At 49.0% G+C, this 16131-nt stretch overlaps 1 protein-coding gene across 2 annotated transcripts in view; it reads left to right on the forward strand.

Moving 5' to 3' along the window:
• The window catches only part of LOC138663164 (gastrula zinc finger protein XlCGF66.1-like), a 95713-nt gene that overhangs the window by 32776 nt on the left and 46806 nt on the right, over positions 1-16131 (forward strand). For both annotated transcript variants that reach the window (XM_069749313.1, XM_069749312.1), the window contains 5 exons: positions 10004-10153; positions 10283-10462; positions 13134-13257; positions 13337-13434; positions 15176-15229. In XM_069749313.1, the coding sequence (XP_069605414.1) occupies positions 10082-10153; positions 10283-10462; positions 13134-13257; positions 13337-13434; positions 15176-15184 (483 nt within the window). In that variant the 5' untranslated portion in view covers positions 10004-10081 and the 3' untranslated portion in view covers positions 15185-15229. The remainder of the gene's footprint in view (positions 1-10003; positions 10154-10282; positions 10463-13133; positions 13258-13336; positions 13435-15175; positions 15230-16131) is intronic.

Raw genomic sequence — 16131 nt, forward strand, 5'->3', positions numbered from 1 at the left:
TTCTACGTCGATGCTGTGCCGGTCTCTGATTGGTCGAGGCCTGGCGGCCTCGACCAATCAGAGAGCCGGGATTTCCAGGACAGACAGACAGACAGACAGACAGACAGACGGAAAAACCCTTAGACATATATATAGATAGATAGATAGATAGAGATATACGGTATATATGTGTGTGTGTGTTTTTGATGAATATTTCCTTTGAAAACTATGTGCAAATGACGTAGAGAATTGCTGTATGTAAAAGCTCATGTTCATATCACATTACAATCTAATCGGATGCTAGGTGTGAAAATCAGATTACACTCGCATTACACTTCTGCGACTCTCGGCAGGGAAACTCGGAGTGATTTTTCATACATTTAGTGTGACGCCGGCCTAAGATGTTGATCCAGAGGAAGGCAAAACCCCTGGGGCATACACTACTAGCTCCATATTAGGGGAGAAATTTCTCCCGACCACACATCGGACCAGTTCCCTGGATCAACATGACATCATAGAATCTAGTGAACATAACCTGTAATATAATATTTTTCAGGAGAGACATTCAGGCCCCCATATGAATTTTAATAGTGAATCGACCATTACAACATCATGTGGCCGAGAGTTTCTTAGTCTCACTGCTCTTACAGTAAAGAATCTGCATTTGTGATTATGATGAAACCTTCTTTCCTCTAGAGCAGTGTTTCCCAAACTCCAGTCCTCACGCCCCCGACACCTCATGTTTTCAGGATTTCCTTAGTATTGCGCCAGTGATGGAACTATTATTATGGCACCAGAAATGGCCGCAGGTTCTGTCCCCTGTGAAATCCTAAGAAGATTCTAAAAACATGATGTGTTGGGGACCACAATGACTGGAGTTTGGGAAACACTGCTCTAGATGTAGAGGATGCCCCCTTGTCCCCGTCGCAGGCCTACTCCATCACAGCGCTCCTACACTGAGGCAGAATCTATCCTCATGACTGTCCACATGCAGGTCCCATCCTGGGGGTTTTAGGTCGGGTGCTCGCCGCCGTCTGTTGAACACACATCACACAAGCACCATGCACACACATCACACAGCACCATGCACACTCGTCACACAGCTCCATGCTCACACGTCACAAGCACCACGCAGACACTTCACACAAGCACCATGCAGACACGTCACACAAGCACCATGCAGACACTTCACAAAGGACCATGCAGACACGTCACACAAGCACCATGCTCACACGTCACACAGCACCATGCTCACACGTCACACAGGCACCATGCAGACACGTCACACAGCACCATGCACACACGTCACAAAGCACCATGCTCACACGTCACACAAGCACCATGCAGACACGTCACACAAGCACCATGCACACACGTCACAAAGCACCATGCTCACACGTCACACAGCACCATGCAGACATGTCACACAGCACCATGCAGACACGTCACACAGCACCATACACACACGTCACAAAGCACCATGCACACACGTCACACAAGTACCATGCAGACATGTCACACATGCACCATGCACACACATCACACAATCACCATGCAGACACGTGTGTGCATGGTGCTTGTGTGACGTGTGTGCATGGTGCTTGTGTGACGTGTGTGCATGGTGCTTGTGTGACGTGTGTGAATGGTGCTTGTGTGACATGTGTGCATGGTGCTTGTGTGACGTGTGTGCATGGTGCTTGTGTGACATGTGTGCATGGTGCTTGTGTGACGTGTGTGCATGGTGCTTGTGTGACATGTGTGCATGGTGCTTCTGTGACATGTGTGCATGGTGCTGTGTAACGAGTGTACATGGAGCTTGTGAAGGAAGCCCAGCTCTTCCTACATCACTAATCTGTGACGTCACTACACAGGCACAGCTCTCCGGCGCCCCCTTTGTCTCTCAGGTCAGTAAGGTTACTGCACCTAGAGCAAATGACCGCCGGTGAGACTGCCCCGTTACCCACGCTGGGTATTCTAAGATTCGCAATCAGAGTAAAAGGATCAGCCCAAAATTAATTTATGATTTAATTGCCTTAAGGGCGCACTAGGTAATTACAAAAATATACAGTAAAAATATATCAAGAGTTAGAGTAAAATATAACAATAATAATACAAGGCTTAAAGGTACAACGCTGGAGGTCAATTTACCAGGTTGAAAATCGCTTGTGGAAGCCGGGGGGCTCAGCGTTCCGCAGGTCCAAGACTTAGTTGCCATGCAGCCCCCAGAAAGCGTGTGCTTGCTTCCCTCTGGCTGGCATACCCTGTTCCTTAGTTTATTGTCATCTTCTGTTGAGTGTGTGACACTCTCCAAGCATCCTCAGATCTTAAAGGGAACCTGTCACCCCGAAACTCGCGGGTGAGGTAAGCCCACCGGCATCAGGGGCTTATCTACAGCATTCTGTAATGCTGTAGATAAGCCCCCGATGTTACCTGAAAAAGGAGAAAAAGACGTTAGATTATAGGCATGGCATGGCATTATAGGCACAGGCCGCCTGAAGCTTGTTATGTGGGACGGGGACCAGTACCCACACCTTTTGACCCACCTGGTAGGTCCTCTCACAAGCATTCTGGTCGTACCACCGCTTCTGGTCAGCTTGGCCCTGGGCCACTTTGTCACGCACCAGCCGGGTCAAGGCCGTCATTCTGTCCTGGAAGCGCACAACATACTCAATGGCCGCCAGGGGTGGCCAAATCTCCTTCCCACGCTTCCTTCACCAGGGCAAGGGGCCCCCGTACACGTCGCCCATACAGGAGCTCAAAGGGGGAGAACCCCGTTGAGGCCTGTGGAACCTCCTGGTAGGCAAATAGAAGGTGTGGGAGATACCGCTCACAGTCTCTCCCGTGGGAGCCGACCAACATCTTAAGCATCTGCTTTAAGGTGCCATTGAACCGCTCAAACAGGCCATTGGTCTGTGGGTGATACAGGCTGGCTACCAGATGTTGCACCTGTATCTGCTTACAGAGAGACTCCATCAGCTGTGACATGAACTGGGTCCCTCGATCGGTGAGCATTTCCTGGGGAAACCCCACTCTGGAGAAGATCTCCAGTAAGGCAGTGGCCACTTTGTCAGCCCGAATGGATGACAAAGCTACCGCCTCCGGGTACCGAGTGGCATAGTCCACTACCGTTAATATGAAGCATTTTCCGGAGCGGCTGGGAGTGGTCAGAGGTCCAATGAGATCCACAGCCATCCTCGAGAAAGGCTCTTCAATGATGGGCAGAGTTACCAGTGGGGCTTTGGAGCGCCGCCCCGCCTTCCCCACCCTCTGACAGGTGTCACAAGAACGGCAGTAGGCAATTACATCAGTCCTCATTCCAGGCCAGTAGAAATGCTGTGCTAGCCTGGCCCTGGTTTTAGCGATCCCTAGGTGTCCGGCCATGGGAATCTCGTGTGCTGTCTGCAACAGTTCCGCCCTGAACGGATAGGGTACCACTAACTGTTGGTCCCTGGGCCACGCCTGCGGTGAACCCTGCTGGACCGTTACCCGGTGCAGCCGTCCCTGGTCCCAGACCACCCGCTCACGGTCTGACTCCCCGGGAGGCTGTGCCGCCTGCTCCTTGAGAGCTTTCAGGCTAGTGTCAGCTTCCAGCGCTGCCTGAAATCCCTGACTCGATGTGGCGAGAATGGATGACACTGCCACATCCGCTCTCAGCTCCCCGGGATCTGTCTCCTGGCCGCTGTCTGACTCGACAGCCACTTGGTCAGAGAGGGGCAAGCCGTCGAACCTCTGCGAGGCTCCTTGGGCTCCGGTGCTCCGACTCCTGGTGACAGGGGCCACGACCGCTGTGACCACGGGTAGCGCCTGCTTTTCCCCGGCTCCTGACCAAGTCGCTATGTCAGGCAGACTTCCCTACACTCCTGACATCCCGGGTGTGGGTCTGCCCTGGGGTCTTACCTGGTGGCTCCTGTCCCGGAACGCCCCCTCCCCCATGGCCTGTTCCTCTTCCTGTAGGGGCCCTAGACTCAGCAGGCTGGATTCACTTAGGGGCCCTACACTGCCCATAGCAGCCCCTCCCTCCACCTCTGAGCTCACCCCTACAGTCTCCTCACCTGTCCTCCCTGTGAGCCCTGTGTGTGTGGTGTCAGTGTATGGAGTACCCTCAGGTTTCACTCCCTCCTCCACTGTTGGAGGCACATTCAACACATCAACACATCAACATTCACAGAGTCATGACATTCTTGGGGAGCCGAACTTGGGGGTTCAGTGGCCACATACTGAGACTCTAGCCGCCCCAAATCGGTCCCAAGCAATACATTGGCAGGAATATGGCAGCCTAAAACCTGCAGTAACCACCGATCAACCAAACCGCTGCATGACCAGCTCTATCATCACCTACTATATTTTCACCCATCCCTTGTAGATTGTGAGCCTTCGCGGGCAGGGTCCTCTCTCCTCCTGTACCAGTTATGACTTGTATTGTTTAAGATTATTATACTTGTTTTTATTATGTATACCCCTCCTCACATGTTAAGCGCCATGGAATAAATGGCGCTATAACAATGAATAATGATGATAATATTTGACGTTACTCCCACCTCCCGCATTCCCCTCCGGGTGCCCCAGTCTAAAAACACCTTGGCGACAGGCAGCGCCAGTTCCATGCCTCCAATTCTGGATACGGAAAGGGTTTTCCCCAGCACCAAGTCTTGAGGGGACACCACCTCAGGACGTACCAGGGTTCGTTTAGCGCATGTGTCCCGCAATCCCATGACCGCTGAGAAGCCGATAGTGACGGGTTGGTAATTGTCCAGGGACCTCCCACCACCCCCTCCCACACATCAAACAGTGGACGGTTTCGGGGACAGGGATGGGGCCTTAAGTCGATGGGGACATACTGGACAGCCTTGAAGTGTCCCAGCTGGTTGCAGTGATGACAACGTCTGGGTTCTGTGCCTGGCCTGGAGAGGGCAGCAGGGGGGTACACCCCTTGCACTCTGGGGGCTGGGGAAGAAACAGGTGCAGGATTGGGCTTACCCCCTCTCCAGGTGCTGCTGGCAGGCTTCTTCGGCTCAGACGCCCTGTTATTGGCATACTTGTCTGCCAGGGCGGCTGTAGCAGAAGTCCCCTTCGGTTTCCGGTCACGGAGGAACTGCTGGAGGTCCTCTGGGCAGTCCCACAAGAACTGCTCTGTGACTAACAGTTCCTGGACCTCATGGTGGGTGGTGAGCGCTAGACCCGAGGTCCAGTGCTCCGCAGCTATCAGCAACGCCCGCATGTGGTCAGTCCAGGTGTCCTTTGGGCCCCGCTGCAGGCTCCGGAACTTCTTGCGGTAGGACTCCGGGGTGAGGTTGTAGTGCTGGATCAGGGCCCGCTTGATGCTGCTGTAGTCCTGCTCCGCCCCGGCAGGTAAGTCCCCCAAAACTTCCAAGGACTTACCCCTCAAACGGGGGGTCAGGTATCTTGCCCACTGATCCGGGGCCAGATGGTGTTGAACGCAGGTCCTTTCAAAGGCCAGCAGGAAGGAATCCAGGTCTCCATCCTTCTCAAGCAGAGGGAAGTCCTCGGCCTGGACTTTGGAAGCCCTGGACTCTGGTGGTGCTGGGGCGTCTAGTGGGAGCCCGTGTTGAGCCATCTCCAGCCTGTGCTGGTGCTCCGCTGCTCTCTCTGCCGCTGCTCGCTCCGCCACTTCACGGCGTTCTGCACGCTCGGCCTCCGCTGCTTTCTCTGCAGCTGCCATGAGTCTCATATAGGCATCTTCATTACCCGCCTCGAGACGTGCCACTGCCGCTGCAACAAGGGCCTCTGATGTGGACAGGCTGGGGCGGGTAGGTGGTGGTTAGTCCCTTGCCGGACTAAGCACGGGTGGCTGGCTCCTTGGGGAGTCCGGGCTGAGCTCCCCCTCGCCTTGAATGGTACCGTCTACCACCACCTCCTCATAGACCATAGCACTGGCCTGCGCCCTCACCGCGCTCCTGGTGCCATCCGCCATCTCTGGAACCTCTGGTTACTGACACAGCTGTAACCCTGACCTTGCACACAACTTATTATATCTACACTCTGACCGTCTAGTGCTGGGCTGACTAAGACGCAAGCAGTGAAAGTTACCGCTGGTAGTCTTTAGTGTCTAGGAGTAGGGGTCCCACGCACACTATTACTCTGATCCCACATGCTGCCACCAATGTGAAGGAAGCCCAGTTCCTCCCATGTCACCAATCCGTGACGTCACTACACAGGCACAGCTCTCCGGCGCCTCCTTTGTCTCTCAGGTCAGTAAGGGAACTGCACCTAGAGCAAATGACCGCCGGTGAGACTGCCCCGTTACCCACGCTGGGTATTCTAAGATTCGCAATCAGCGTAAAAGGATCAGCCCAAAATTAATTTATGATTTAATTGCCTTAAGGGCACACTAGGTAATTACAAAAATATTAATACATGCCAGAACCGATACCATAACATGACCATATTAATGGGAAATACTCCTGAAAGAGCAATATAGTAATCATACGAAAAAAACAAGGAGCCAAGAAAATCCCAATTATAATTACCTAGACAAATATGTAACATATACCATGAGAAATCTTCATAAAAAATTGCAAAATTTTATTGAAATATTAACACAGAAACATATACAAAAAATAAACATATAATAAATAAGGACAGGTGAGTAATGCGACAATGCATACAGGCAGTGCCAAAACTGTCTATAATTGAAAGGGTTCCCAAATATATAGCCACAATAATACATGTGCCTAGACCACAGTATCATAATTATAAGTAACCCAATGAGACCCATATACATCAGTGGGTGAGCCGCAGATATATAACACCAGACTCCATATGTGGAATATATACAAGACCCATAATGAAGATAGGATATATGCAAAAAGTCACCGGAGGAGAGAGGCTGGAGAAAGTAAGGTCTCACCCATTATGACAGAAATGGCGCACTGCTCCGATACCCCAACGCGCGTTTCGCTGCTTCCTCAGGGGGCAGTCCTATCTTCATTATGGGTCTTGTATATATTCCACATATGGAGTTATGGAGTCTGGTGTTATATATCTGCGGCTCACCCACTGATGTATATGGGTCTCATTGGGTTACTTATAATTATGATACTGTGGTACATGTATTATTGTGGCTATATATTTGGGAACCCTTTCAATTATAGACAGTTTTGGCACTGCCTGTATGCATTCTCGCACTACTCACCTGTCCTTATTTATTATATGTTTATTTTTTGTATATGTTTCTGTGTTAATGTTTCAATAAAATTTTGTAATTTTTTATGAAGATTTCTCATGGTATAAATTACAAAAATATACAGTAAAAATATATCAAGAGTTAGTCAGAGTAAAATATAACAATAATAATTCAAGGCTTAAAGGTACAACGCTGGAGGTCAATTTACCAGGTTGAAGGTCACTTGTAGAAGCCGGGGGGCTCAGCGTTCCGCAGGTCCAAGACTTAGTTGCCGGGCAGCCCCCAGAAAGCGTGTGCTTGCTCCCCTCTGGCTGGCATACCCTGTTCCTTAGTTCATCGTCATCTTCTTCTGTTGTGTGTGACACTCTCCAAGCATCCTTAGATCTTAAACCTTCTGTGTCCCTCCCCCCTGTAACTGGGTGAGCTAGCAATCTCCACCCCTCAGCTTAACTGCAAAATCTGTACCCAATATCTAATATATGGAATAACTGCGCTCAGGATGATTGGATCAGTACACGGGCGGTACCAACGCATGTGGTTTGTTCTGCCTGGTCTTACAGGGATCAAACCTGGACCCATTCGGTTGCTGTGGGAGGCTGATCTCCATATCTCAGGTACCAGAACTCCCACGGACCCGGGAGTTGCGCTGTCAGATGTGCAATTTGTTTAGGGCGAGGGGGATATTTTTTATGAGCCTGTACCTTGGACAATGCGACCATAATTCATGATTCCATGTTGGAGACGGTTCGACTGGAAGAATAATAGACTTTGGCTCCTGCAGCCACCTACCATGCATGCTTTAATTAAGCCCCCAGGGACCTCCTTGTCCCCTGCTGGGGTGGCTTCCTCATTGAGCTTTGAAGTACCTTCTGCCTGCTACACTGAGCTTAATTGCATTACCATGCTAAAAGGAACTTTATTCATGAGAAGAGGTGGGGGCCAGGAGCACTCATCTCTGCAGACCTGTGACCAGGAGACAAAATGGAGTCACGCCAATCTCTGTTAGTATGCCCGTATCCAAGATGGCGGCTGCTCCCTCATCACAGTGCTTGTGTGACGAGTGTGCATGGTGCTTTGTGACATGAGTGCATGGTGCTTGTGTGACGTGTGTGCATGGTGCTTTGTGACGTGCGTGCATGGTGCTTGTGTGACGTGTTATGAATTGGTGGTTAGGACAATAATGGACCTGGTGGTTAAGTGCACACGGAAAGACCTGATAGTTACAATAATACAGGACAAGCTCTGGGACGTGGGAACTCTGCTGACCGCAATCCCTAATCCTATCACACACACTAGAAATAGCCGTGGATTGCTCCTAACGCTCCCTATGCAACTCGTCACAGCCTAAGGAACTAGCTAGCCCTAAAGATAGAAAAATCAGCCTACCTTGCCTCAGAGAATTTCCCCAAAGGAAAAGAAAAGGCAGCCCCCCACATATAATGATTGTGAGTTAAGATGAAAATCACAAACACCAGAGATGAAATAGATTTAGCAAAGAGAGGCCCGACTTACTGAACAGACAGAGGATAGGAAAGGTGACTTTGCGGTCAGCACAAAAACTACAAAAAACCACGCAGAGGGCGCAAAAGACCCTCCGCACCGACTCACGGTGCGGAGGTGCTCCCTCTGCGTCCCAGAGCTTCCAGCAAGCAAGACAAAAATCAAAATAGCAAGCTGGACAGAAAAATAGCAAACAAGAGAAAAACAAGCAGGAACTTAGCTTCTGCTGGAGAAGACAGGTCACAAGAACGATCCAGGAGCGAACAGACCAATACTGGAACATTGACAGGTGGCATGGAGCAATGATCTAAGTGGAGTTAAATAGAGCAGCCAGCTAACGAATTAACCTCGTCACCTGTGGAAGGAAACTCAGAAGCCGCAGCCCCACTCACAACCACCAGAGGAAGCCCATGGACAGAACCAGCCGAAGTACCATTTATGACCACAGGAGGGAGCTTGACAACAGAATTCACAACAGTGACGTGTGTGCATGGTGCTTGTGTGATGTGTGTGCATGGTGCTTGTGTGACGTGTGCATGGTGCTTGTGTGACGTGTGTGCATGGTGCTTGTGTGACGTCACGCAAGCACCATACACACACGTCACACAACCACCATGCAAACAAGTAAAGCAGCACAAGTGCAGTTAACACAAAACATACAGTACAGAATAAACACAGCACAAACACATTCTAAACATGAAGTCCCATTATTTCTTAATTACCTCATCCGATCCTGTCTCCATTCCACCACGATGCATCCTGCACTTAGAGTAGCGGGAACTTAATGGTAAGCTCCGCCTCCAACATCACTAATCTCCGCCCCCAGGGCAATGAATTTCAAGAAGTCTGCAAAGTCTCCCATATTAAATACGTCGTATACAGCATGAGAAGAGGAGCCGGAGAGTGAAGCAGCCATAGATCTACCCTCAGAGGATATCCTGCTGCCAGCGCCACACGCCTGAGAAGGACGGGGTGCTCACTGCAGGAGCTGTCAGGGAATGGAGATGTCTCACTCTCTCAGCAGCAGTCCACTAGGGATTTTACCGATATCCCGCCAGGCCAGTCCGACCCTGTTCTTACATGCTATGTTTGCTTTTGACAGCAGCAAGTGGTTAAACTGCTGGGTTTTTTTTTATACCTGCACCTGTGCCATCCCTGCGGTGTACATCTATGTTATGGAAGATGAGTCTATGAGAAACGTAGTGAGCTCCCGACTCTGAGGAAGAAACTGCTTGTTATCTGTGGCCTAAAATATATAGGTGTTATTAGTAGATATAAAGAAGAAAACTGAATACTGTAAAATAATAAATCTCCTCATATGTTTCCCTTATTATCTCCAGTAATTGTATTATTACACAGGCTCATCTTCTTCTCATTCAGGTCTCTACAATATCGGATCCTCTCAGTGAAGATCTTCTACAAAACTAAATTTTCCTTATTTACCCATCAATCATTGATATGGACAGAGACAAGATGGCGGAGAGGATATTGCACTTCATCCTAGAGATCCTCTTCCGTCTTACTGGAGAGGTGAGAGATTCTGATGACGTCACATTACATCATTCTTATCTATGGGAATAACGGATGGACAGAACTGGAGAGGTGAGGACTCTGGAAATGTCTGTACTGAGATTTATTAATATGTCTCTCCATAACCAGGACTATACAGTAGTGAAGAAGACCTCTAGTGAGCGCTGTCAGGACCCTGTGTCTGAGGGATGCGGAAGACCCCTGAGCCCAATCACGGGGCCTCCACCTCACCCCCTGATACATAAGGACATCAATGACCAGAAGATCCTAGAACTCACCTACAAGATGATTGAGCTGCTGACTAGAGAGGTGACACTGCTGGGAATGCTGGGACATTATAGAGTAACTAGCTATTGAACCCGTTCTACGCCCAGGTGGCGAGCATTTATATTGGTATATGGTCTCCATCCTGGTATGTGCTGCTTCCATCCTGCGCCCTAATCTTGTCATGTGCTGCTACCATCTTACACCCCCTTCCTGTCATGTGCAGCCCATCCTGCACCCCTTCCTGACATGTGCAGCCCCCATCCTGTGCCCTCATCCTGTTTTGTGCGTCTTCATCTTGTCATGTGCTACTCTCTTCCTGTGCCCTCATCCTGTCATGTGCTCCCATCCTGCGCCCCAATTCTGGTATGTGCTGACCCCATCCTGGTATGTGCAACTCCAATTCTGCAACCCCATTCTGTCATGTGCTGCACCCATTCTCCTCCCCCATTCTGTCTCTATAGCAGAAGGCAGCCCCCATAGGTAGACTCTGTAGTATAAGGCAGCCCCCCACAGGCAGACTCTGCAGTATAAGGCAGCACCCCCCACAGGCAGACTCTGTAGTATAAGGCAGCGCCCCCACACAGGCAGACCCTGTATTATAAGGCAGCACCCCTCCACTGGCAGACTCAGTAGTAAAAGGCAGCACCCCCCCACAGGCAGACTCTGTAGTATAAGGCAACACCCGCACATTGGCAGACCCTGTATTATAAGGCAGCACACCCCACAGGCAGACTCTTTAGTGTAAGGCAGCACCCCTTCACAGGCAGACTCAGTAATATAAGGCAGCCCCATAAAGAAAAATATTAAATAAATACTCACCTCTCCTCTTCCTGGTTTTTGCGCTGCTCCCTGCTCCCAATTCTGGTATGTGCCGACCCCCATCTTGGTATGTGCTTCTCCAATTCTGCGACCCCATCCTGTCATGTGCTGCTCCTATCCTGCGCCCCCATTCTGTCATGTGCTGCACCCATTCTGCGCCCCCATTCTGTCTCTATAGCATAAGGCAGCCCCCCACAGGCAGACTCTGTAGTATAAGCCAGCACCCCCTCACAGGCAGACTCTCCAGTATAAGGCAGCACCCCCACACAGGCAGACCCTGTATTATAAGGCAGCATCCCTCCACTGGCAGACTCTGTAGTATAAGGCAGCGCCCCCACACAGGCAGACCCTGTATTATAAGGCAGCACCCCTCCACTGGCAGACTCTGTAGTATAAGGCAGCACCCCCCCACAGGCAGACTCTGTAGTATAAGGCAGCAAACCTCCACAAGCAGACTCTGTAGTATAAGGCAGCACCTCCCCCTGTAATAAGTATAGGAGATAACTCAGGAGACTCTTTGCTTGGAACAAGACAACTACAGGACACAGTCTTATAAGTGGTAAAGTCTATATTATCACACGGTGATTCAAACAGGTGCAGAGAGAAATTCAAGTCTACAACACTTGGTGTAAGTATTAAACGCAGCTTAGCAGTCTATAGGAAACTTCAGAGGAAAATGCAATCAAGCAGAAAGTCTATGAAGCACAGTTATTGAGGATACTTGACACGAATAAGTCCTTGTCTTAGTCCAAACACAGATAGATATGCTTATAAGGCAGTTCAAATAGTATCTTAGCTCAACTAGGGAGGCCTGGGTAATAGTCTCAAGTTTTTGCAGAGCAGCAACAGCTTACATGTCCAGCAAATGCAGATGGAAGTAAACACGAGCAGCAGATGGAGGATTATGGAACTGGTGTATGTAGCAGGAAGTCAGAGCAGAGTAGCAGGATCACCACACAGGTTCACAGGAGCAGGTATATAGCCAGGGTGTCACCAGGGTCAGGAGCTGGATGCGAGGCAGAATACTCTAGCACAGACTGAAGACTGGGGTGGAGTTTTATAGCAGGAAGACACAGTGCACATGAGACCAAAGACGCCATCTTGGAAAAGGGCAGTAATGCACAAAAGGTAATAAAAATGTTCAGAGTCCTGACACCCCCACAGGTAGACTCTGTATTATAAGGCAGCAGCCCCCCACAGGTAGACTCTGTAGTATAAGGCAGCACCTCCCCACAGGCAAACTCTGTAGTATAAGGCAGCACCCTCCAACAGATAAACCTAATAATATAAGGCAGCCCCCATAAAGAAAAACAATAAATAAATACTCACCTCTCTTCTTCCTGGTTCCTGCGCTGCTCCCTCTCACCTCCGTACCGCGGGTGCCGGACAGTGACGTCATCACGCCCCTTTGTCATTGTCAGCGTCGGTGACGTCAGACGCTGACAGGGGGATGATGGGAGAAGGAGCGTAGCGCTCCTTCCCTCATCAATGCGGTCAGCTGCATCAACTAGATGCCAATACAGCTGACCCTGCGATGACAGGCCGTGGGCCCGCCTGCTCAGGGGCCCATAGCAACCGGGTGGCTGAGCAGGGAAATCGATTCTCCCTGCTTTGCCTCAGAATGTAACTGTATCGGCACACTGTGGACACCAATACAGTTACAGTAGCGTAGCTCCGGGTGGGCCCCCTCTGAGCACCGGGCCCGGGGCAATGGCCCCCTTTGCCCCCCCGGTAGCTACACTACTGCCGGATGCATCATTCTATGGGGTCCAGACTCTGCATGCGCGTCGTGCTTGCACAACCTATAAAGTCTTTGGACAGAGTGACACTCCTAGCATTATCTTATAGATGCTGTGAAGGGATTGGGGGATGACGGTATCATTGTATGTGTCAGGTTCCTATAAGGTGTCAGGATGTCGCTGTCTATTTCTCCATGGAGGAGTGGGAGTATTTAGAAGGACACAGAGACCTGTACAAGGACGTCATGATGGAGGTTCCCCAGCCCCTCACATCACCAGGTAATAGGACTAAATACACACGGCCTATAATTATCTGTATGTAAAGAATGAATTCAGTCCCTGTATGTGTTTCCTCCAGATCTATCCAGTAAGAGGACCACACCAGAGAGATGTCCCCGTCCTCTTCTTCCACAGGACTGTAAAGAAGAAGATCTCAATGTTCCTCAGGATCATCAGGTAGATGGAGAGAAGGTGTCATGAGATCTCCCCTATGGGAAAATGGCCGCCGGGTCGGCGCACGCTCAGATTCAAATCTCGTCAACGAGATCTCGGGGCGAGATCTCGGCAACAAGATCTGAATTTGAGCGTGCACCAGCCCGGCGCCCATGTTCTCGGAGGCCACCGCAACATGCCATTAACGGATGAGCTGGGGGCCTCCGGGCTTTGACGAAATGCCGTCGGAGCCCAGAGAGCCACCGCCACAGCCCCGCAGCACAGCCACTGCCCGCAGCACAGTCCCTGCCCCAGAGCACAGCCCCTTCCCCGGAGCACAGCCCCTTCCCCGGAGCACAGCTCCTGCCCCGGAGCACAGCCCCTGCCCCGGAGCACAGCCACTACCCCGGAGCACAGAGCCTCCACCTCTGCCCAAGCACAGAGCACCACACCAGCCTGGGATGGGATTTCCTGGAGGCCACCACACCAGCCTGGACCACCGAAAGACCCCTGTGACCACTCCTCCACCTGTGCCAATCCCTTCACTGGTAAGCTGAATTTGGACTGTAAGACGTACCCCCATTTGAAACTTTTTTTTTTTTTTTCCTTATTTATATTCTGAAAATTTGGGGTGCGTCTTATGGTCCGGTGCGTCTTATAGTCCGAAAAATATGGTACATTTCTTTATGTAAATAAAAAAAAAAACAATAAAAGTACACATATATAATATTGCTGCGTCCGTAACGACCCGACCTATAAAACTGTCCCGCTAGTTAAGGCCTTCAGTGAACACCGTAAAAAATAGATAAAAAATGAGGCAAAAAACAATGCTTTATCATACCGCCGAACAAAAAGTGGAATAGCACGCGATCAAAAAGACATATATAAATAACCATGGTACTGATGAAAACATCATCTTGTCCCGCAAAAAGTGAGCTGCCTTACAGCATCATCAGCGAAAAAATAAAGTTATAGCCCTCAGAATAAAGCGATGCAAAAATAATTATTTTATCTATAAAATAGTTTTTATTGTATAAAAGCGCCAAAACATAAAAAAAATTAAATGATATAAATGAGGTATCGCTGTAATCGTACTGACCCGAAGAATAAAACTGCTTTATCCATTTTACCAAACGCGGAACGGTATAAACGTCCCCCCCAAAAGAAATTCAGGAATTGCTGGTTTTTGTTCATTCTGCCTAACAAAAAAAATAAAAAGCGATCAAAAAATGTCATGTCAAAGCCAGTCTCAGATATGGCTTTTTCTTTGCCACTCTGCCCTGAAGGCCAGCATCCCGGAGTCGCCTGTAGACATTGACACTGGCGTTTTGCGTGTACTATTTAATGAAGCTGTAACAAGGAGAGAAAAAAAAAACGAACTGTGAGGTCCAATGTATAGACGAATAAAAAACAATAAATGTATATAGTACAAAAAGACATTGTTTATTAATAAAGACACAAAAAAGGAAGCAAAAGGTGGTAACATAATGACAACACGAAGTGTATGTCTGCCCGTTGTAAGATAGCACTCACTAACGGGTAGGGGAAAACTCGCTTGGCCCGGGATTCAAGCACGATTTTCTCACATAATTCAGACCATATGATTTATTTAAACGTCATAAACCGCTCCGTAAGCCAGGTTGCACATCATCATTCAAGCCTATAAATATTTCTATATAAGCTCCTTTTAAATGCAACGTATTGTGCATTATTTTCATTGCTCACTTATTTATCATGTTTTACTATTTCTCTTCCTTTTTTCCAGTCACTTTAGTGCACGGTTCACGCCGTTTCACTTTTCACTTGTTCACTCTTTCAGGTATGTGCACTTTACTTTAGTTTTGTCATCCTATATCCGATAGATCTACTTGCAGGCGAAAAAAAAGTTATTCCTTCTTACAATATTTCACCGTCTGGCGGAGTGCGCTTCTCAAGGCCAGCGTGGCTTGGTTGCCATGGATACGTGGGCGTGAACGTGTGACGTAGGACGCTGACTCCAGTGCTTCCGGTCATTGCGCCGCTTCATCCGCCGGAACTCTATACATTACTGGGTATTTAAGCTGGTCAGTCTCTACCCTGACTTAACGCCCCCCAAGGAAGGCATTGGTGCGAAACGCGCGTTGGGGTCTTATTTACCTATGTCCAGGAGCAGGTCGGTTCATATATCAGTTCATTATCTCTCCCCCACTACATCGGGTTTAATTTCCTCCATGTGTATTTGGCAGCAGGCTTCTTAAACTATGCTATTCACTATGTGTATATGCTGTGGCCACATATTATAATTATCTATTTTAATATTTCAGCCGCTGGATTTCTCTGCTAATGCACATATGTAACTATAAGAAGGTGAATTGAATTAGAGAGATGCTGTATATAATTCTAGTATATGAGAATTGCTATTTCTATTGTGTACCCCCTGTGAGGGATTGATTTATTATAGCTGCTACTGTGAAACCCGTTTGGGATAAAACATTTTGCACTATCAGCACTTGATATATTTATCCATTATCTAGTGTTAGACATTGATCCGGTACGATATTTTTGAACTTTTAGCCTACATGCAGTATTGTATTATCTACTGAGAGATACTAACCCGATATTGTCTACTTTGCTATATGTGTAGTTTTAATCCAATATGAAGTGGCAGGTATAATAGTCCTGCGAATATCTTCACATGTATGTGGTACTAGGTTGTTGTCTTCTTTCCTTTTCATTGCATCC

Source organism: Ranitomeya imitator, chromosome 2 (assembly GCF_032444005.1).
Source record: "Ranitomeya imitator isolate aRanImi1 chromosome 2, aRanImi1.pri, whole genome shotgun sequence".
NCBI lineage: Eukaryota > Metazoa > Chordata > Amphibia > Anura > Dendrobatidae > Ranitomeya > Ranitomeya imitator.